The following is a 24,497-nucleotide window of genomic DNA, read 5'->3' as shown; positions in this document are numbered from 1 at the left end:
CGGTGGCTTCCCCTCGCCCTCGCGAAAGGAGCAGGGACGCAGCATCGACAATGCCCTGTCCCTGCTCCTTTCCTGCCTGTGGTCCCTTCCCACTGGCCATTCCCCACCCCCAGACACACACACAGCCTCACCAGCCAACCCCCCCGGCCGCCCTCCCTCACCCCGCCGCTGCTTCCTCGCCCCCACAGACACGCACACACACAGCCACCCCACCCCACATCCATGCACACATTCCTCTCTACCCCCTCTTCCCTCGCCACCTCCCCCTCCCCATTCACCCCCCTGCGATTCCCCAACCCTCACCCCCTGGCCCCTCCCCTTTCACCTATCTCTGCCTGCCTTCCTTTCCTCCTCTCCCCCACCCCACATCCACGCACACTCCTCTCTACCCTTTCCTCCCCACCTTCCCCTCCCGATTTGCCCCCCAACCTACACCCCCCGTCCCCTCCCCTTTCACCTACCTCTCTGCCTGCCTGCCTTTCTTCCTTCATTTCTCCATCTCCTTCCTGTCTCTATCTTTCCCTCACTTGCTTCCTGTCTCTCTCCTTTACTTTCTTTCTCTCTTCTACCCATCCCTTCAACCACCCCTTGCCCTTTTTTCTCCTTCCTCTTCCTCCTTTCCTCTTCTTCCTCCTTCCCCACAGTCTGTTCTCCCCCTCTGCTATGGCCTGCTGTATTTCTTCGACAGCGGGCTTATTTTCTAGTACTGTAATATTATCACATAGCAACAGGTGCATAGGAAACAAAACAGGCACAAACTGTAAACAGCTCAAGTGAAAGCATGTAATTAACCTTTCAACAAGTAGAATATTCACCCATTTGTTATTAAAGTGTGTTTTTTAAACAAGCAGTAGTTCTGTACTTGGCAAAAACAATACATTCCTAGTATGCATCAGATTTGATAGAAATTTGTACAGGCCAGGTATACATAGGAATGTGTGAGCAGCAAGTTAAGAGCTACCACACATATTCTCTCATGCATTTCAAAGTAACTTCCACAGATTTTGATGTATACAGATCTTTAAATACATCTTTCCCCTTTGATCCATACCCTTTACCCTTTTATCTATGATTCATATTAGCAAAGATTTGCCATGTAAGATTAACTTCAAAAGATAAAAATATCCTTGCAACATTCCAACTCCCTTTTACCCATATTTTAGGGATGTGTTTAAGGTGGTGGCTTGTATTAAATTCAGACAGTGATTGTTCAGAATTTATTTCACAGTAACAGAAAGATTTACAATTGAACTACAAGAAAGCGATTTCAACAACAGATTTGCTACCATAAATGGTAAGGTAACATCTTGATTTTTTACATTATGTGTATTTCTACACCTTAGGATAAAGGAAAGCCAAATTAAAGATGTTTATAAAATATTCCAGCCTACACATATGGCTTCATTCACATCCTATTCAATACATCCTTAAAACTATATTCACTTTATTTTTCAATAGCACCTATTTATAAAAAAGATGCATTTGTAGTTTAATGAAGTACAGCACACTTCATTAAGGCAAATATTTAATTAACAGATCTAAAACTCAAGTTAAGAGTACTGTACTCCTTCAGCAATTCACTGCATTAACATTATACAACAATTAGAATGAAAGCTAATGGCTACATCCTATCAGGAATAAAGCTCCCAGTGAAGCCAGTAGCTTTGCCTATGGTGCAACAGCATTTGGGCTATGATAAAACTGCTTATCAGCTTGGCAGTTATTCACCAAATAACATTAACACTGAATATAATGTTTCAATTTTTAGATTTTGAAATTTTAGGCAAAGTATAGAAGACATGAGCATCTCTTGTAGGGTGAGGTACTATTTCAGATTCAGTAGTCCATATTCTTTAGGTTGCTAAAAGCAATAACTTTGTATAAAGCATTTCATCTATTGGCATGACTAATTTAAGAATCACCACTGATAAGTGAATAGTCCAAAAATACTTTTATGTATGCCAACCGCTCAAGAAAGTAAGGTCTTCCACATAACGGTAAAAGATTAATAAATAAGTAAATCAGATTGCCTTTTTCCTCTAGAAACTAATACTTAGATAGAAAAGTCATTAATCAGTAAACAAGACAAGCACTGAAGAAAGTCACATTGGTTCCATTTTCAAGTGTATGTCAACTCCTGCAGATGTCCAAATACTGTGATACTGGAGTGGGCTTTGATAGCAAAAGCATTTACTGCCTCTAAATAACAGCCATATATACATACACAGCAGGTTCATGAAGTCAAACAGTTCTGGCAAGTAGAGAAGGCGCATGGTACAATTCCCACGTCAACCCTTGACAGTGTCATTGTGTGTGCACAACAATGAAAAAGAAAAGGAAAGCAGAAATCAGAATCCCACATCTGAAATAAGTTGCTTCTGCTGATATGTCAGAGTGCCCTCTATTTGGAAGGCCACACAAACGCTAGCAAAATTCATAGAATGAAAGCAAAACCCATAGAGTAGATAGAAGTGCAAATATAGTGGCAAGATGAAGTCCTAGGGAGCACTTAGCCCCAGTGATTACTCTTACTAACAGCCCCAGTGTGATTGATTGTATATGAATAGGAAATAAAATCATATGCATTAATAAAACATGTAAAGAAAGAAAGAAACCTCCAGGAACAATAACTGTAACATCACTAAGGTAATGAGATATGCAACAGTAGCGTAATGCCAAGATGATCAGCAAAATGTGACCAGGATGCTGCCCTATAAAGCTGGATGTTCTTCCCCCCACACACTAAAATCCATATTGCCAAATCTGCCACACTGTTTGAATATCATTACCAGGAAAAAAATTTAAGTCTACTAAGGGAATGAATAACACAGGAAGAATCTATGGCATACATTTCAGCAGAATACTTTTGTCTGACATTTGCTAGTTTTTGTTTGGGACTGGAGTGAGGGAATTTAATACAAATGGCTTGTTCATTGATAAAACATCTCTAACATCAACTAAGAAGTTTACCAGAAAACTCTTGTGGATTGAAATGTTGCAAATGTTGAATAAGAATTCAAATGGGCATAGACCCTTCATTAAATCTATACCATTTCCATCTTTACTGAAGAAAGAACAAGACCTCCTTGACTTCCACTTCTATTGAGACCCAAAATGATATTGCAAATGGTAGTCATAGGAACAGCATGGCAAGGGCAATGCAGGTCTGCAGGTAAAGGGAGTTGTCGCACCCTTCTGTTAGAGAAAAATTTTCCAGGATCCAACTGACAATAAAGGATTTTAACATACTGAATTTCCTCTCCCATTTTTTGCCACAGATAATGTAACTCATTTTAAGGGCAGTTACATGTGATACTTCTCACTAGATGTTAGATACTGTTTTAAGTAGCTTGGTATACAGTAGGAAATGACACTGAATAACATTGCTGTAAAGGCTGGAAGTTGCCTGTTACACATGCAATAATATTGGTTAAACCTGACATTTGAGTTAATCCTGATTAAGAATACTTGTTCTACTACTACATGCTTACTGGTTTTACATACTGCATATGTGATAGATGAATATCAATTTAACAAGCAGTAATAAAACAAGTCTTGAACATATCAAATTGTTCTCAGTTAAACCATTCATTAAAACCCAAGATCTTCCATTATCAATGAGCAATTTTAAATTTGGAGCAATCAAGCATAGAAAAGTATGCTTAAATATATTCCAAAACGTATTTTCCGTACCTCACACCTATACCATGAAGTTTGGAAAAAGCATCATTCCTCATAAAGTTATGCTATCTAGTCGTTGTTGGTACATTTACAATATAATTAACACTGTAGGCACATAAATGCTTCATAACTGGCTGCATGAAAAGTAACAATCTAGTACAGATGATGCTGGTGCATTTAAAGTGAAGGCCCCTCAGGAAGTTTCAATCAACTGGAGGTAGATGCTTATCAATGAACTGCTTTGCATCCATCATTTCCTATTCAAGAATAAAAAACAACAATGTATGGTAAATTTGCAGAACTAAATATACAAGAATACAGAGCATCCCGTTTGGCAATTTACACTGTAGTTTTCACTCATTCAACTATTCTCCCCCCCACACACACACTAAAGTCCTATAAAAAAGTGGTCCCCAACCTTTTTCTCACCGGGGACCGCTCAAGTCTTGACAATTTTACTGAGGCCTGGGGGGGGGGAGGGGGATAGTCTTTTGCCGAAGGACATTGCCGCCACCTGAGCCCTTGCTCCACTTGCTTTCCCGCCAGCGCCCCTGACTTCCCACCACCCACTGGGTGGCACTGCCAGCAGCAGCTGTGCAATGCCACGCCGAGGGGGAGCCCCAGCCATGGCAGCCAAAGGTGAGCCAGCGGCAGAGTGGCAGGGCAGCCCCCGAGGCAGCAGACAGGGAGGAGGACAAGGAGGAGCCATGGCCCAGTACCGACTGATCAACGGACCAGTACTGGTCCCCGGCCCGGGAGTTGGGGACCACTGCTGTAAAACATCCTATTATTGGTATAGTATGACAGGCAATACCCTGACCTGGATATCTTGGCTAGCCTAATCTTGTTATGTTTCAGAAGCTAAGCAGGGTCAGCCCTGGCTAGTATCCAGATGGGAGAGTATCAAGAAATACCAGGGTTGTGATGTAGAGGCAGACAATGGCAAACTGCCTCTGAATATTCCTTCTCTTAAAGACCCTATGGGGTAGCAATATGTTAGCTGGAACTTGATGGCACTTACCACCACATAACATGCAGTCACAGCCTGTCATTATAACGTGGAGGTATAAAAATCCTTGGATTTCTAGGCTGCCCCTTTCCAAAAAGGTCTCAGGGCAACTTACAAGAGAAACAGCCTTGTACAATAAAACATTTTAAATCTTCAAATTAAAGTGCTAGTATAGTTGCCCTATCAGTTAAAACATCTCCCTGCACTTGATGTTACAACTGTTCAAGATATAAGATAACTGGCCCAGCTTTGATGAGAGAGGAATGGCTTAGGCAGAAGCCTGAGCTGGGAATTAGGCAGGGGGACCCTTTCAAGAGTTAAGAGTGCAACCTTGGCTTCAACCAAATGCCTGGTGAAGACTGCTGTCTTGCAGGCCCTTTGGAAATCTGTAAGGACCCAGATCTCTGCCAGCAGCTCATTTCACCAAGCTGAAGCCAGGGCTGAAAAGGGGGTGGGGATAATCAACATATTAGTAATTGCAGAGAGACAAGCTCTTTGTGGGGGTTATATAGAGAGATCGTCCCTCAGGTATGCAGGTCTCAGACTATGTAAGGCCTTAAACTTTAAAACGAACACCTCATACCTGATCAGGAATTCAACTGCCAGCCAGTTTTTGATATTGTTGTTGTTCAAGATAAGAAAAGAGGGGCTTAGCAAACTAAAGCTCCCACATGCTGGGGAGACGGGCAGTGATCTGCTCCAATAGAGGTGAACTTTCTTTACCAAAGTTTCCTGTGCTTTTTTCCTAGCTACACAGTTTCCTGTGCCTCTTCCCTAACTACACAGAAAGAGAATGATAAGAAGAAAACATTGTTGCAAAGGCCAACAAGCGAGCTTTTCCCATTCCAGTGGGGAGAAACAAATCAGTGTTACTTGGCCCATCACCTAACTTTACTGCTTGACCTACAAGTTTACTTCCTGTATTTGCTATCAAGTTTACAAAGGGGGGCGGGGGGAAACTGGTCCAGAACAAGGGCCAAAGCCACTCAGTAGTTAGTGCCAAAGTTCTGCTTCTGTGGTCATAGAATAGTTTAGAATGCCTCTAGTTGATGTATCAGTGGCACCTCTTCACTTTAAACCAGATATTTCATCAGAATTGGATCACTTTCTTGTGGTAAAGGATAGTTAGCTCTTGAAAGCAACTATATCTATGGCCTAAGCATGCTTTTTAGAGCAATCTACAGCTAATAATGGATCCTCAGCAGAAATGAATATCCCAGAAAGTATAAAGGCATAGAAACCTCAGCCAATTCTTGCCGTTTTGGTGCTTAATACAATCCACTGTTCAACTAGAGCAAAAGCCTCAAATGTAACAGCATCCAAGAATAATTGTCAGGTCTATAAAGCTTTCAAAGCCTCAAAATGCCATGGAATTTGTATCAATAGGGGATTAACTGACAGTATCCTGTCAAGTGACCACTGTCCCAGCTACCCAGTTTTTTAAGGAAAATAAAGGAGACACCTGTGGAGAATTTATATCAGAATCCTGTTGCTCCTTACAATGAACTTTGCACTGATTTCTACGTATACGTACATTATGCCACCGTATGTAGTGCTGATTGTAAAACAAAAACATGCCTCTACAGTAACACTCAAGAACATTATTTTCTGTGCCTGAACTAAGAATAATAAATTAAGCATAACTGTACAACCATTACCTCAATACATGAGCTATGCATCATGCCTGAATAAGTCTTGAAAGTTACATTGGCAGGATTTATCATGGTCTTTAGCCTCTCAGAGGTAAGAGATCCAAACATCAGTGGAACCAAGGGATCGCAGTCACCATGGCACTGGAGAATGGGAATATCTTTGTTGACACTATTAAAGGAACCCTAACAAAAAGTTACAAAATATTAGTACATTATAGAGGAAAAGCAAGATCTTTCATCCAATTAAAGTGTAAAGTATATTGTGTGAAAAAATGTAGACATCCATACTTATTTCAGGATATTAATGACACTTATTGTCAGCTACAGAAGAAAGTAATATTTTACAAGTAAATACTGTAGGATTGTACAGTATGAAGTATGGACAAGGCGTACCACATTGTATAGCAAACACTGGTAATGAAATAATAATCTGTGAGCTGGTACAAAATCAACTGCCAAAGCTATGCATTTAAATAAAAAAGAAATTCTTCTCACCCCTCAGTCTCTGGTCAGTTTACACAAAATAAAATAACATATATATAAAAATAGAAATACAAAAACAGAATTGAAGTTTTAAAACATTAAAAACAGGAAAGTTCTAAATGTGCCCAGCTCTCTCTGTCATATGAGAGGAGGGGGAAAGAATCATACAAATCCCTCTGAGTATAGTTCGGTGGATTCTGACAGGGAACTAAGAAGATTTTAGATGTTATTTCACGCCTAAATCATAGGTATGGCAGAACAAACTCTGCAGAACCATTTAAGATCCCACAGGGCTCTGATCTCACTTGACAAAGCATTCCACCAGGCCAGGGCCAAAAAAGCCCTGGCTATGGTCAGTTTAATTTCCTTAGGGCCAGGGATCCTGAGCAAATGTTGTTCACTTAAGACTCTTTGGGGAACCTACAGGGAGAGGTGGTCCCCCAGATATCTTGTAGTTTATGACTGCTTCATAATAACTTTTATTGTTTTTATTAACTCTTCCAAGGAGCTCAAAGTAACATAAAAGCCCCCACTTCATCTTTTTACCCTCACAATACATCTGAGAATATTTATTGAGATGGATAGTCTGCTCAAGACCACTGAGCGAGCTTGGTGGCAGAGTAAGGCATTCAGACTCAATTTTTCAAAACTTGATTAGCTATGTTATAATGACTCTTTGAAACTAGGTAGAAATATTTATTTGAATGCTGTATATGCCATCCTTCAAAAAAAAAAGGTTCTTGAGGACACTACAGACAAGATATAGTCCTGGAATTAAGGAAGTAGCCTTTTCTATATCCATAAACATGTTAAAATGTTATGATCACTCTAAAATCTTCACTTTTATATCAGTAAAAGGTAAAGGTATCCCCTGTGCAAGCACTGAGTCATGTCTGACCCTTGGGGTGACGCCCTCTAGCGTTTTCATGGCAGACTCAATACGGGGTGGTTTGCCAGTGCCTTCCCCAGTCATTATTGTTTACCCCCCAGCAAGCTGGGTACTCATTTTACCGCCCTCGGAAGGATGGAAGGCTGAGTCAACCTTGAGCTGGCTGCTGGGATTGAACTCCCAGCCTCATAGGCAGAGCTTTCAGACTGCATGTCTGCTGCCTTACCACTCTGCACCCCAAGAGGCTCATTTTATATCAATAGCAGCCTGTTATTTAAATTAAGAACTATTTGGTCTTCTCTGCATGCCTAGTCATGCCTCATTGCACTGAATCATTGGATAAAGGATCTAATGGGAGATTCTCTAAATTATTGTAATGTGTGCTTAGGCTGCAAAAATTGTTCATCACTGATGCATACTGAATATTACTAGTAACAGGAAAACAATATCCAAATGTAATTCGGAACTTTAGGAAACCTTCAGTGCCAGGCACACTACCTGTGGAAATGAAGTCCGCAATGGAAGCCAACAGCTGAGCGCTAAAACACCTGCTAGTTTCTGTTGTGTGGTGAGAGCTGTGTACAGTGCTAGAGCTCCTCCCTAGTGAAAGCAAAAGTAATCATGTTACTATTGTAAAAATGACACGTTTTAACATTCATTAATTGAAAATGCTAAAAATGTCAATGAAACTTCAGAAACTGCTCAATTAACATTAATGCAAGTGGAACACTGTATACATAACTGACAGTTTTCTCTTTGAATCACTGGTTTGCAAAATGTGACGCAGCATGTTTTCTTATTTTTTCATGTGTGAACTCATTTGGGTCAATGTTAAACCCCTCTCATTTCCTGATCAGGGAAATCCCAACTCATTGCACATACTAACAGAACTGTTAATCTCTGATCCAGATCCTGCTCCCTCCCTTCCAAATGGTATAGCTGTTGAGAATACTACATTTGCATGCTAACAAGCCATACTTTGAAGTGGTGTGCGTTGAAAGTAATGAAAAATCCTTTTTTACTTTCTGGATAAGAATATTAAGATGGCTGTGGAATTGTTTATTGCAGACTTAATATTAGTCCTCCATTATTCCACCTATTTTACATACAAGGCTTAAAACTGTCATCATAATGTAAGAAGTCTCAGTTGACAGAGTTTGCTGTATAATTTTTCAGTTCTTTAAGAATATCCTTTGATGGCAGCTCCATCCCCAAGAGCTTATGATAGGTTATGTGAACCTATCATTAATAGGTTCACATAATGACTGGCTGTGAACCTATTAATGATACCTTCACAAAGGAAATACAAGTATTGAAAGTGTAGTAAGACATTCTCTCCACAGGGATTAAAGAGCTTTCTAGAGTTATGCCGATGCCAGATATTTTCAATAAATTACATGATATTAATTTGGAGAAACACTGAACTATCACCAAGTACATAAGGGCTTGGCTTATTTTTAGAATTTTCTTTTGGTTTTAAAATCCTTGTTCATGCTGAGCCTTGTGAAAAATGAAGGTTTCATCTTTAACAGTAATAAAGTAGTAATAAGGAGTTATTTTTACCTGAGAAAATCCTCCCAGGATTATTCGGTGTGAGGGAATTCCATTTTTTACTTCTTGCTCTACAAGCAATTTCACTGCAAAGGAAGCCTGGTGGTTAATAAGACTAAAAAGGTAGGAATGAATATTTAGATGCCTCTGCCTGCTTACAGCCTTGAGATTCAGAGAGACAGGAGTTGATCTGTCACTATCACTATTTGCTATCGGGGGGGGGGGGGCAACACCACATATTCAAAATTACCCCAGATATTTATTTCGAGTATCAACCAGAATACCCCATTTTCCAGCCAGTACCTCAAACTAAACAAATATACACATGCCCAGTCTTCCTTTGTCTTGAAATAATATCAGATTTCTAGACTAGGATCTCATTCCAAAATCCTGCAATCTTCATTTTTTCCAATGTAGTTTGGACCTCCACTACAGGTTCCAGTGCATTAAAAAGTCAGAAATTAAATAACAAATCAAGGATCTCTCTGAAAGAGGAATCTGAAACTAAAAAACAAAAATTGGAAGTATGATAAGATTGGTTAAATACGTTTAAAATCTACTTGCATTTCAGGAAAAAATATATTTGAGTCTTAATGAGATAACAACATGACAATGAAGGCGGCACAGGGAACACTGACTAACAATGACGACAGCAGACGCAGCAAGACTACAATGCTGCAATACTGACACGGTGGTAAAACTTATTCCATTCAGAATCTAGAAGCTGAATAAGGAGAAGCATAATTAGCCTCTGTACAGGACCATGAGAGACTATTGTGCAAGTATATTAGTATCATTACACAGAGAAACATGTGGATACCAGAAACCAGGTTCTCCAAACAGCAATTTAGGGTCATTTCTTTCTATCAATAGGCATATGCAAATTCAGATTTAGCAATACTGATTAAAATCCACATCTCAGATAGATCTGATCACTTCATGTAACAATTCTATAAAAATTATAAGTGTATTAGGTAAAAATCCCACTGCATGTAAATGCAGGCAAGCCTGTAGCCCTGGTGGATGCTGGGGTGACGTCTCCAGAGGCAGCTGGGCTGCCATGGCTGCTAGCAGGCATGGTGACCAAGGCAGAGAAGTGGAAGAGCGCTGTCCTCAGCGGCCAGGCAGCATCTGGCCCCCTACCTTGTGGCCGGTCTTGGAGTTAGGTGCTCCAGGGCCTGGCCCAATCCAGCTACCCCCAGCTTTGCTGGGTGTGGTTGGATTGGCCAGTGCGGGCTGAAGCACAGGTCAAACACTGGATGTGTCCCGGACAGCGCTCCAACCACAGGGGCTTTTCCAAAATATTAGAGGGAACAATGGTAAGATAGCATACTGGCAGTTTATTAAAACTTCATTGCTCTATGACATTAATGCAAACCATAGTTAATTTTACAGAATACAGCTATTATTTCAAATGAGAATGAACACTGGAAAATTCTCAAAAACAATTCATTCTTCTTTCCATTATTCAATACAAGGTTACTGAACATACCATTCTCTGCTGCTTGCTTGATACCAGCTTCATCTTCCTGTGCATCTGGAGAGAGTCCAATGATATCGAACCTTAAGAGAAACAATATATTTACCAAGCCTCTATACTCCCAGCAGACCAGGTATTAAATAAAGCAGTTCCGCAGTCCCGTTGTGACTGCAGGTCTTGCCCTCCAAAAATCAGCTGTTGCTGCTGCAGGACAGTGGGAAAGTAAGGTGGAACCTTAGTCTATTCTGGGCTTTGTCTCACCTATCTTTTCCTTTATGCACTTCAACATCCACCCAAATCACTGGGCCTCAGTACGAGTCAATCAATGTTCCTAGTATTCTACTGTTCTACAATGTTTATTACTATCACTATCTTGTTGTCGTTGTTACCACATCACTATAAACTGAGTTAATTGTACTGTTCCTGTTTTATGTAAACCACCCTGAGCCTTTGGGGAGGGTTGTATATAAATAATATAAATATTTTTGCCAAGCACCTAATTTTTTTCTCCCCTCCCCACCTGCCACCAACTCCCTTCAACATAAAGTGTTCAGCTTGTTAGGAAATTTATCCTTCTTCCTTTCTGGGAAGATGCACAGTGTTGAAGGTTACTTATTTTTAATTTCAGTTATTCCAGGCTCTAATCATGCAGTATCTTAAAAAATGCATAATACAGAAAAACCACATTTGCAGCCTAACCAACATACAATAGACTACACATATATATGGAACCCTAAGTCTTACCTTTATATACTATTTGGCAGTGCCACCCAGAGCTACATCCTTCTAAGCCAATTAACTTCAATGGATTTAGATGGGTGCTACTTCCCTTAGGACGGCACTGTTAAAACACTTTTCAAAATGATTGTCAATTCTAGTTGAATAAGCAAGGGAAGAACAAAAGCTCAGTAGCATCTTAAAGGTTAACCAATGCTGATTTCTCCACATCTACTACCCTCCGTATATCACATCTGCCATTGTCATTTGTCTACTGATGACATTTGGCATCTGAAATAACTTCACTTTTCAAAATATAGGACTGAATGACTCTCACTCCAGCTGTATCTGAAGAAGTGAGCAGCAGCTCATGAATGCTCATACCCTGCAACATATTTTGTCTTTTAAGGTGCTACTGGACACTTGGTCTTTTCTACTGATACAGACAAACATGGCTACCCATCACGATCCATCTCCAAGGGTAGAAAAGTGCATGCCCCAAACTCACAGGTAGTAGACATGAATACAGCACACTATAAATTGATCTGAACCCAAAATCCACCTCAGCCATGGGCACACTTGCCTTTTACATCCCTCAGAGATGTAAAAAAAGATGGTCAACTCTATTTCTAATTTGGGATAGGCAAGAATATAAGGCAAACAGCACAATTGTAAAAAGAATGTCCTAAGTAAATGAACATTGAAAAATGTAGCAGTTTAGGATTGTACTGCATGAGTACTAACTTCATAATTTCCAATTTATTACTTACCAAGACGGCATAGCCATGTTCATGTTTAGTGAAACTGGCATAACGGGTCTAGAAATTTAGGGAAGAAAGAAAAACTTTTAAAAAGCTATAATAACAGAGAATAGTATTTGAAATTACTACTTTACTTAGCTAGGTGCCAGATGGGTTTTTATATCAGAAAGACCTTCTTGAACAGAAGCTGAGCAGGTATCAGGGACAATATAAACTATTCTTAAATCCTTGTTCCTAATGCAGAATAATTTGCAAATGTCTTCAACCCCCCCCCCCCACACACACACACACACACACAATGCTCCCCTTTTCCACAGCTTTGTAAACCCGACTGACAATTCTGGGTGCTAGGTCACCACTTCAACCTGAAGTTTGTCCAGGTGCCTAGTATTCAGATCACCCTCAGCCTTACACAGTTTAAAAGGAAGGGGAAGCCAGCCCTTAAGATGAATGCCCTCCAGAACTGCTAGTACAAAACTCAATCCCTGCTGATGCTCCTAGACTGCTAAGCAGCAGCAACAGTAACATCACAGAAAGATGACTGTTGCCTTAATTGGGAACTCCTGCTCTCTTCTACCACCAGCCAACAGAAAGCTGAAAGCAGGTATCAACACTTGGTTGGGTAGGGAAGAGACTTTTCCCAAAGGGGAGACAGAGAAATTTAGTCTACAAACCAACCTTCTGTACTGCTGAAATAATTCAGAACTAGACTATGAGTTGCTTTATGCTCAGGTTTGGTGTATTACATGCACACGATTGTCATCCAGATTTGAATCATCATCCAGATTTACTGAATTATTGAAGCGGAGTCTACTGTTTGAAATCTATCCTCCGCACAAGGATTCCATGTATTAATTGAAAAGAGAATAATACTTGGGTATTTTTCCTTTACTTCTATTTTCATAGCAGCTGAGTTATGTCAGTTGGCCTATCTTACAATATCAACTTAAACAAAAGAACCCCGAGTTTGGAAATACTTATGTTGCAATTCATGTGTTTTAGGGGCCGCAGATTTCTTGGCTTTGTTGACATAAACTTAATATGGCTATCTCCACTGGAATCCATTTGTTTAGGCCCAGTTTGTTTACATGCAGATGGATCAAAATGGTGATGTTTTCATGACACAGAACAATCAGTAAGCATGATGCTTTATAGAACACAAGAACTCAAGCCCTTAACCCAAGGAATTTACTAATATTTTGTCATAAGATGATAAAGAGAAAGATGGAGAGCCAAAACTGAGGAAGACTGTATATCCATTCCAATAATATATACATAGGTTTAGTCCCTGCAGGGGAGGAAAACTAAGAAATTGTTCCAAAGTTTTTTCTTAGGCTTTGCCTCTTCAGAAAAACAACCTTACATGCATAACATTTTCCACCTCAGCTGAAAGAAGTGGAATAAGCAACTTATCCAAGAATGCATTTCAGAGACTTGGGATAACTGAAGTGAAGGCCTTGCTCTTCACAACTAACTGACATAGTGCTAGAGTATAATTTTTAGAACTGTCAACCATTGTGGAGAAAAATATTTTGCCCTTTTTTATCTACCAGAAGTAGAAATTTTAATGTTTTGAAAGGGACTGTTGGAAGCTTTATGTAGCATGAAGGCAAGTAACAACACCCCATTAATCTGCTCTTAAAGGGAAACTTCATAATGTAGAGGCAACATTAGTATGACAGAGAAAAAGAATTTATTTTATATGGATGGATGAGTTTGGGCTCCTAGGCCTAACGGAAATTTGGCAAGGCCTATTTTAACCAATGTAGTGTGAATCATGTGTACTATTGTGAATCATGTGTACTATTCAATCTGTGTTCATTAAGTGGAGGAGCTGTATCACAGGTTTGTACTTCCCTTCCACTTTGCCTTAAGTGGGACAGAGCACTTTTAGTTAAGACTTGGATTTTTTTTTCTTTTCCTGAATTATTTTGCCTGATTTTGGTTGCCTCAGAAGGGTAAGTATATGACAACTGATAATTTAATTTTTACCATAAAGATACTGTGTATGGGACCTCACCTTTCTGTCCCACACTATTACAATAACACTCTACTCCTTGAATTGTAGTTCTCCCAATTTCTAGTCCTCCTGGTACCCTAAACCACCACTTGAGAATCTGGCCAAAAACAGAAACCATATACACTTATAAGATACATATTCAGAGAAAGGTATATCAAGGTATTAATACGGAAAATCATAAACATAGCACATTACTGTATATTTCACTTTGACCTATGCAGTGATCATTCTACCGCAGCTTTAGGCTCCCAACTCCACCCATTTCACTATTCCCTGTCACTCCTGCAACACATTTGGCATGCTATTATAATGAAATATGAAAATAGGCGTCATTTAAATCAAGGACTACAAGCCACAGAGTACAGAACTCTACCTTGGCAGAACGTGAGACCATTCTGAACTTTGAAATTGTTAAGATCTTGTTTAATTTTCTGTGATCCAATATGGGCCTATGCCCCATATCCTTTTTATCTACCAGAAGAAATCATGAATATAAACCCTAAGAGCATCACTCACCTGGAATATGTTCTACTGCACCCTTTTGCAGAAATTCATGTTCTGGGTAGAGGTTATCCACCACGGTGGAAAGTGAGTGGCAAGGGGGTTGGAACAACAACTATGAGCTTCTTGAACTACAGATAAACCCAACTATCCAAAGTAATTTGGTACCTCTGCAAACTGTGGCAACCTATCTTTAAAACTGGAAACCTCTATGACTATTGGGACAGATAGTTAGAATTGGCTTTGGTCTCTCTTGGGGTTGTTAAGTAGACCTAGCCGTGGGGTAACCTTCCTTTTTGAAAAGGGGAATGACACAAACAATGGCCGGTTGTCTGTGGCTTCTGTAGAAATGGGTAGCAATGAAATGTTGCCTCCGAGTTGGAGCTGAGAAAACACACTTAAGTGAACTTATCTGTCAGCTTTTTTCCCCACAGTGGAGAGGAACCTGCCTATGGATTGTGAAAAGAGTTGATCCCTAAAAGGGATATCCTCAATTCTGTATGGAGCCTTCAGAGGAAGAACAGTGTTCATAGAATCATAGAGTTGGAAGGGGCCATACAGGCCATCTAGTCCAACCCCCTGCTCAACGCAGGATCAGCGTTACATAGCCAAGAGTACCTTCTGAGGATTATGGCAGAGGCTATTGATCTGCTGCTACCTCAGTAGCATGTCTGCCCACATTAATATTCTGTGTCAAGAGTTTTATAGCCATGGATTGGATCATTTTAGCCAGGGGCTTGAATTCATTGGACAATCTGTCCAGGTATCAGGAAAGTCTCTCCCAGAAGAAAACTTGGGAGCCACTCATAATTCACCTGATAATTTGCTACTCGAAAATTGAGAAGACCAAACAAAACTTTCTTCCAAAGTATCAAAACAGCTTTCCCTGTCAACCAGGGATGAATACTGGCCAGGCTATAGATATGCTTGCATGTTTTCCGTCATTAACAAATATGGTGGATGCAGACAGAAGCTCACAGGAGTCTTACTTTATTCTATCTAAGTTTCTGATCTTTCGGGGAACGGCTTGACTGGAGGTTGGTTTTTGCCAAATAGGAACTGTGAGATCAAGAGAGGCCCACCAGGATTGGAAAAGCAATGCTGGACTATCAGAAATTAGATGACTCAATATTCTGTCTTTCAACTGTTGTCCAAAGTGGAAACGTCAATGTCCAAGGCTTTCACCATCTTCATAGAGACAGAGGTCATCACTAGGAGATATTGAGATTTGGTTGCCTACAATATCATCAGGTGACAGGTTCAAAGCAGAGCTATAATGAGATGCTGCGGAGACCTCTTTTTCAGGTTTGTGGTACAGAAGCCAGAACAAAACCATTATGGCATGGGTATCCCTATATGCCCTAGCATTTGGATCATGCCCCTGAACAATTTGAGGGTGATGTTCCACCCACCGGTTTTAACAAGAATGCTGAGGGGGAGGTGCCAGTTACCAAGTTCTCGAGCAGGGATGCTAGGCTGCTCATCATCCACATTTCAAAAAGGAACAGGCTAAGGGGGTAAACATATGGTGATGGGCTGTGCAAGGGAACTAGGAAGATGTCCTGAATAGTCTACGGACATATAACAAGAATGCTGAAGGGGGAGCTGCTGGTTGCCAAGTTGTTTATCAGGGATGCTGGACTAGGAATAGGTTAAGGAAGCAAAGGACATGGTATGATGTCCGGATCAGTCTCTAGACCTTCGAAGTCTTGACACATTCTGACTTGGGAGCAGCCTCCATTTTGTCCTTATGTTTCAATTTTTGCTGCATTGTTGGAAGTTCCAACTGTGACCGGACCTTAATGCATAGTCCTGAAGAAGGTGAACGCGAATGTGGGTGCCTAAATCCTGCTTCTGGAGTGACCGAAGGATCTTTCTGTAAGGATCAAAGCCTTTGTGATAGCTAGGCCCTTAGGGACCAAACAGACAAATGGGAGTCCAGAAAGGGTTCAGTAGGAGCCAGAGTGAACTTAGGAAGACAAAGCTCTCTCTCACAGTGCAGCTTTCAGCCTGGAGTTCCTATCCGACCAGGACTTTGGAGTAAAGGGCTGGCCAACTGAACAAGTGCAGACATTATGGGCCTCTCCTAAGCACAGATGGCAGAGTTCATACTTATCACTGTGTGTCATTTTTGTTCCAAATTTCGAAAAAATATTAAACAGTCCCTTGGATGCCATGACAAGCAACAAGATAACTGAGGTGCATGTTTGTGTGTGTGTCCACAACAAAGGACTTGCTTTCTACAGAGTCAAACTCTTAAAGAAGTATAACAAGATAGTCCTCAATGGTCAGATGTTTCTCTCATCTACAAAGATGATGAAGTAGAAAAAATCAATGGAGCATGCTAGAAAACTTCTTCTCCTCACAGCAGTGAAAAATGAAATGAGGGAAAGAGGTGCCTGCCTACAGAACATGCAATGTGTTAGGGGGCAATCTCAGGCATGTATCAGCTAAAAAGGGGTGGGCACCCTTCTTTGGAGTTTTTTAGCTAAAAAGAAAATGCCTGCAGCTGGCCTGTACAGGCGCAGTACCAATTAACTGTGCAGTGCATGATGCACTGTGGACATGATTGTTGACTTTCTACATACTGTTAACTCTTGTTTGCAGAGGTCAGTGGGAAACCTTGGCATTTGCATCAAATGTTAGGTCCATGTAAGAATGATGGTGGTATCCCTTCCATGTCTGAATTATAGTCTTAGTTTTAATTTAACTGCACAGCCAGTCAGGTGAATATGTAACCTGATTTTTAAAATTTGGGTTACATATATATTTGTGGCTTTATCACTCCATAGCACGGTTGACCAATTACTAAAAAATAGATATACTGCCTCACACAATTCCTGATACTGTATTAGAAATGACATCCATACATTGTTCTTAACTTTATGGAACATCCGAAACTGAAAGCAGTAGAAAATATGAAAGACTAAACAAAAAGATTACCATACTTACGCATGTGGACAAATATACTTTACATGTGGGGTTCTGACGCCAGCAAATGCTTCAGCCCACCCATGCCTATTGGAACACAAAGAACATTTTTAACACTTTTTTCAAGAACCCTATCAATGACTAAATATACAGGGTTGTATGGAGCATTGGTCTGACTTGGTATAAAGAACCTTTTCTTTCTTTCTCTCTCTCTCTCTGTATTTATATACGGCCCTCCCTGAAGGCACAGGGCGGTTTACATGAAACAGGAATGATATAGATAACTCTGTTTGTAGTAACAATGTGATAACAATAAACAACATTATAGAATGGTGGAATACTGGGAAGAAGATTAAATCAACTTGTACTGAAGGCCAGTGGGTTGGGTGGATCTGTAGTGATTGCTGTAGGAGGGAGGCTCGGGGGCCAATGAAAAGCGGTGGTTCAGGTCTACTTCAACCAAATACCTGGTGGAGGAGCTCCCTTTTGCAGGCCCTGCGGAACCTAGAGAGTTCTGTCAGGGCCCTGATCAATTCTGGGAGCTCGTATTACCAGGTGGGGGCCAGTATGGAGAAAGCTCTGGCCCTGGTTGAGGTCAAGCAGGCTTCCTTGGAGCAAGGGACCACCAGGAGGTTGGAGGTGGTGCAGCACAAGGTTCCTTGAGGGGTGTAGGCAGAGAGGTGATCCCTTAGGTATACTGGGCCCAGACCACATGTGGCCTTAAAGGTGATAACCAGAACCTTAAGCCTGATCCGGAATTCGATAGGAAGCCAGAGCAGCTGCTGGACAATGGCCTGGATGTGGGATCTCTGAGGTACTGCTGTGAGGTTCCCAGATCAAGGATAAGGGCAGGCCAGTGTACAGTGAGTTGCAGAAGTCCAGCCTAGAGGTGACCATTGCGTGGATCACTGTGGCTGGGTGTTCCGGGGCCAAGTAGGGCACTAGTAGTATGGCTTGGCGAAAGTGATAAAATGGCAGCCGTGCTACCATCGTAAGCTAAGCCTTCATTGAAAGGCATCAAGACTCACCCCCAGGTTCCTGGCAGTGGGCCACTGATAGCTGCATTCCATCCAGGTTGGGGAGGCGCGCTTCCCTGCTTGGACCTTTCCCGCCCAGCGACAGGACCTTCGTCTTTTAAGGGTTGAGTTTCAGATAACTCTACTTAAGCCATCCCAACACTGCTTCCAGGCAGCTGGCTAATGTTTCTGGGGGAGAGTTAGGGTAGCCATCCATCAGGAGGAAGAGCTGAGTGTCATCAGCATATTGGTGGCAACTCAGCCCAATCCTCCATATCAGTTCATCAAAAAGGCGCATAAAGATGTTAAACAGAATTGGAGAGAGAACTGTGGGCTTCTATCTGAATGAGATAGAAACACTTTTGCCACAATATTTTGCTTTTGGTAAGCTATATTGAACCAGTTATAAAATATCCCCTTTGTACAGAAATTACTAGAAAGCTTGGGTTAAAAATGCTTTGAGAGAGTTCCTGTCTTTTACATACCTTATTGTAACCATTTCCAAATTAGTCAACAATATGCTCACATCATTAAAAAAGTTTCATGGGGCTCCTGGTACACTCCTGAACACTCTTAATGTGAATCAAGATCAAATATCAGTACTAATCCATTCCTATAACCAAATCCTTAAATTAATAATTCAGGAAATTTAGTTAACTTTAATCAACACGATGAATTGAGAATGACTGACATGCAGCAGAGCTCCTAACAAATAAGATAACTACAATTTTTCCTCATAATTCCTCAATAGCAAAAGGCACTTTAAATGGCTGATTACTTACCCTGTATCTCCCAGTCCATGAAGAAATATGACCTAAAACACAACAACACATGAATTAGAAGGTATCTTTTCAGAACTGCATGTGATAAGCTAATGGATGCAATGATATCCCAGACTCACTCCATATGCAAATATAAAATAACACAGCCAAGTTAAAGACCCAAGTCTATGAATGGAAATTCATGTAATCAGATTTGAAGATCATGATTACAAAACGACTTCAAGCTGAAGGGCCCTCTCACAAGTATTGCAATCCAACTACAGCTTCATCAATCATCAATATATCAGAAGTCATATACTTCTCTACATTACTGTACCACATTGGGGAACTTATAGCTTCTTCACTTTTGTTTATATTTGGAATAGTATGGAAGGTTATTATACACTTACTAAGGGCAAAGCCCGCTGCATTCAGGAATACAACGGGCACTAGATTAGGGGGGTGTAAGGACTCTGTGGATGCCCCCCCACTCCCCAGGACCTGGAAAGGCTTCAGGTTGCAAGGAACTCATCAGCAAGGGCAGCTCTCAGGCAGCAAGGATTTGTAGCCTCCAAACCTCAGAGGGAAGGAGAAGGGGGTGGTCAGGGGTCGGGGATGGAAGGTGATTGGCTGGCTGCTGGACAAACAGGCAAACCAGTTGGAGGAGGAGGCACACAAGGGCAGGACAGCAAACCTGAGTGGGTGTTAAGCACTGAGTGGCATTTAAGCCATGAGACCAGCTTTTCCTCCAAGCCCTTACCAGAAATATTAAGTGGAACAGATTATCTGTTAACAGCCCCTTTTAAAACTTATTTCGTCCATAACATAAGTTTCTTGTTACATCTATCTGTACTCTGAATTTTTAGTAACATTATTCATTATAAAGTGCTACTTGTTTTCTGTGTCTATTAATACTGCCCACACTTGAACATCAAACAATCCTAAAAATTCCCCTTTTCTATCTTTGCAGAATGCATCTATAAATATCATTCAAAACTGCTTCCACATCACACGAGCTCTGTGTATTTTCCTGGGGGCTGCAGCTCACTGCGTAGTTCAAGCTTAATTGCCTCGTTGCATCATCATTATCATCACCCCCTATAAAAATGTACCAACCATATTCAATGTCCATAGCAGAAGGAGGTTAAGACCACAATTCTATGTATTCTTACCTGGAAGCTAACTGCACTGAACTACTGCTTGTTTCCAAGGAAACATTAGCAGAGGATTGTGTTTCACATTTTAAAAATAGGATACCTTACATCAGGTTGGGGGGGGGTGTCTAATGCAGCAAACTAGCCTCTAATGGAGGCACTTTCAAGCAAGCTTCATATAGCAGCAGAATCACATGAAGTAATTATTACCCTATACTGGCTATGTCACAGTGGATCTCACAAACACATTTCTATGAAAAAGAGATGTAAAAGTTCTGGAAATTTTGTTGCTATGGGAAAAGCATTCCCCCCATGGAAATTTTGGGTAGAAATTGAAATACATGCAATACTTACTGTCCTATCAAACCTAAACTAATTTTACTGTTTTAACAATATAAAATTCATCGTAAGTCATGACTTCTTTGGGTAATTTTTACTCTTTTATTGTTTGTAAACCGCCCTCTAGTAGGAACCCAGAAACTATTAGAAGTAAAGCTAGAGTAATACTTCTGTCTTCTACCTTATGGGGCAAACTTGGAACAAGGGGGGGGGAACTCTTCAGCAGACTGCAGAGCCAAGTACCTGGGAGGGATGATTGTTAAAAAAATAATATTTCTGCTTGAATGAAGAGTAGAGGTTTTCAAGGGCCTACACAGCAATGCCAACCTTTGTTCAATGCCAACCTTAATTGTTCAAATTAATACAGAAAATAACTATAAAGTATTGCTGATGAGTAGATCTATATTCATAGCATTTATTCAAGATTATGTTATTCTTATCCTATTAAATCCCAATGAACATAACAGAGCCAAGTAACATGCTTCAGACTGTGCTGTTAGCAGATGAATTCCTGTTACTGTTTATTTGGGACATTCCTGCATGGTAACTGACACTAAAATAACTCTTAGTTGTCATTCACACTATTATTTTAATGCCTGTGCTCATCTTCAGATACTTATGAAGGAGGCAGCTAAAGGAAAAGTTGATGCAACAAGATCTACTTATAAAAACAAAAATGTTTGTCATTTCTCAAGTCTTTTCCACTCATTTCTTTAATTCCAGTAACACTGTTAATATGATAAACACAATGAATTTGGCAATAAGGTAGATATTTGCTTCTACTGGGGCCAAAAAAATATTTTTTATGTCTTGCCTACTGTTACTATCTCAACAACCACCACCACCTTTATTGGCATAAAAATTACTAAGTCATATATATAACACACACACACACACATACAGAGAGAGAGAGAGAGCATTGTATTATGAAAGTTCTAATGTAACTATCCTGAGGTGAAAGGAAGGGCGATTTCCCTAGAAGCGCTACAACAAATTGCTTTTCGCGGAACTGTTGCAGGAGTGTTGCAGATTGTGTGCGACGTCTTGCGGAACTGCAAATTAGTAGCGCTTACAATATGAAAGCCTTCTGCTACATTAAACTCGTGTGGAATGGCACACAGATATAATACATACATAAATATACCCAACTATAGGAAAAGACTGTGCACTCATTTCTAAAGATTAACCATTGTTCATATTCCTAAAAAAGGACGTTTACTAATTTGCTACTAATTTATTTTCTCCTTATATCTGAACTTTAATGATCCCTGTTCCATTGCCTGAGGAAGTGTGCATGCACAGAAAGCCTTGAATACATCTTTGCCGGTCTTAAAGGTGTCACTGGACTCAAATTAAATCATAAATAAATACATAAATAAATAAATCCTGTCCTGCTACTTCAGACCAACACAACTATCCACTTGAATCTATCATATTCCAAAAGTTTAAAACTGAACTGATTATAGGAATGAATGTATAAATGAAATCCAAATGGGGAAAATATGTTGACAGATTTTTTTTAGCATGCGGGTTAAATATTAGTTAATTTGGCAGGGAACATTTGAGCTCAATGTTACTTTGAAATGAAATACCATTGTGCTATCATGCAATCCTGCATGACCATAATCTATGCATAGCCATAACGCTGCAATCCGGGGCACGATTATACTGTTCGAATTGCACTGAAGTCAGCCCTCTTAGGACTGCACAATACAACAATTAAAAAGCTGGTGAAGTCAATAAAAACCCTCCAATAGCATGTTACCAATTAATGTAATAAGCATATATATTCAAACTTCTTTGCTTTAGGATGCTTTAGGCTGATCCTGCGTTGAGCAGGGGGTGGGACTAGATGGCCTGTATGGCCCCTTCCAACTTCTTCAGCATTTTAGGCACTGCACATTGGCACCCAGTCGCGCAGGTGTGTGGTTACCTGCACGTTGTCCATCCTACCAACTCCCCCCAATGCAACCCAGCGGTGTCTCTGCCCAGCGCGGAGGACGGCGTTCCTGCGGGCGCAGCAAGCAGCGGCAGAGTGTGGGAAGTTCGCCGGGCGCTTTTTCTCGCCACAAGCACTGAGGCAGCCAACCCCGTCCGCTCCCTTCCCATGAGCCAGGCGGCTGCAGAAGCAAAGGCGGCCAATCCCTTGGGAATCTTTCGCCCGAGTCCAGCGCTGGAGGGCTGCAGGCACAAACCACCAGAGCCGGGCAGATCGCAGGGCCTGCCGTGGCAAGAAGGGAGGGCGACGCGGCGCCTCGCGGCAGGCCAGCTGGGCGATCCGCCAGAGGGAGCGAGGCGTCCCGCTCGGAAGCCTGGCGGAGGGGCCTCATCGCCACCAGGGCGGCGCCAGACGCCCTCCCTCCCTCCCTCCCAGGGCGGGCGCCGCGCGGGGTTGCCGCGCTCCCTCTTACCGCGGCGGTGGCCTTCTTGGCGGCCGGGACGATGGCAGGGAGCGGGGCGGACATGTTGTTGCCGCACATGCACTGGGCTCTTCGCAGCGACCAGTGAGAAAGCGGCGGCGGCGGCGGCGAGGGAGGAAGGGCGGCCGGGGGAGGAGGAGGCAGGGGCGAAGTCGGGAAGGGATTGGAAGAAGGGGAAGAGGAGGAGGCTCCGCAAAGGCCGCCCCGCCCGGCCCTCTCCCCCTCTTCCGCCTGGCCTGCGCAAACTGCGCGCCACAAGAACCGTTGGTAGTGGCGCGGGAGACATTGGCGCGCGTGCGCGCTCTCCTGCCTCTGGCCGCGCGAGTGCCCGTCGCGCTTCCCATTGGCCGGGTCAAGCCCCCGCCGGGCAGCAGGAGCTGGCCTTGTGGCGGCTGGGGAGGAGGGCTTTTGTCCGTTGGGCGCCGTGTTCTGTTCCCGCTCGTCGGAAGGGGAAGCGGGCGGGATGCAAGAAGCGGTCTGACCGCTCGCTGTGATCGCAAAGCAAAGGCCTCCTCTCCTGCTCCCCCGCCCAGTCCAAGGCAACAGGGGCAATTCGGGCAGGTTTCAGCGGGCGTGTGAAGTCGGTGACCTTGTTTTTGCCAGTGTTGCGCAGCACAGACACAGGCATGTTGCACGCGACTGGGTGCCGTAATAGTTCACTACATTTCCCTCGTTGATTCATTTTGTTTTGTTCGTTTACACACACACACACCCTTTACGTTTCAAAGTGGAGCTGCGCTCGTTGCTGACAAATACTTCCTACCCAAGCGTTTAGGGGTTGTCTTCAACTCGTTTGTTCTTTGCGAAAGACACCGAAGCAGATGTGTGTCTTCATACGCCGTAGTACTCCTGTTTCATCAATACATCGATGGAGAATAGAAAGAATGAATATCCACCCAAATGTCATTAGCATCCATGCCTCGGTGCAATCCAGTGGGCTTAATATGAAGAGGAGTCGACGGACTATGTTTTGTGCGGGAATTTTTGAGACACTGATTGAAAATTACAGTGGATTTGGACAGAGCTAGATCTGCATAGGATCACAATGCACGCCATCCAAAATCATCATAGAGCCATGCGGAAAACACAATGCGGCAAGCGATCTTACATAAAGCAACGCTTGAACTGGCGT

The 24,497-nt window shown here is 41.8% G+C and overlaps 1 protein-coding gene across 1 annotated transcript; it reads right to left on the bottom strand.

Annotated features, from left to right (window-relative positions):
* Positions 1-1,203: 1,203 nt before the first annotated feature.
* LYPLA1 (lysophospholipase 1) lies at positions 1,204-23,646 on the bottom strand. The gene is made up of 9 exons (XM_077352416.1): positions 23,357-23,646; positions 19,474-19,505; positions 17,697-17,762; positions 12,233-12,280; positions 10,758-10,828; positions 9,278-9,351; positions 8,213-8,314; positions 6,349-6,525; positions 1,204-3,938 (listed from the first exon to the last, which is right to left on the bottom strand). Exons 1-9 carry the CDS (start codon positions 23,423-23,425, stop codon positions 3,885-3,887), a joined length of 693 nt encoding a protein of 230 aa, XP_077208531.1. The 5' UTR covers positions 23,426-23,646; the 3' UTR covers positions 1,204-3,884.
* Positions 23,647-24,497: the final 851 nt, after the last annotated feature.

The sequence above is a fragment of the Paroedura picta genome, chromosome 9 (genome assembly GCF_049243985.1).
Source record: "Paroedura picta isolate Pp20150507F chromosome 9, Ppicta_v3.0, whole genome shotgun sequence".
NCBI classification, from domain to species: Eukaryota; Metazoa; Chordata; class Lepidosauria; order Squamata; family Gekkonidae; genus Paroedura; species Paroedura picta.
This window is presented reverse-complemented; position numbering and strand designations above follow the sequence as displayed.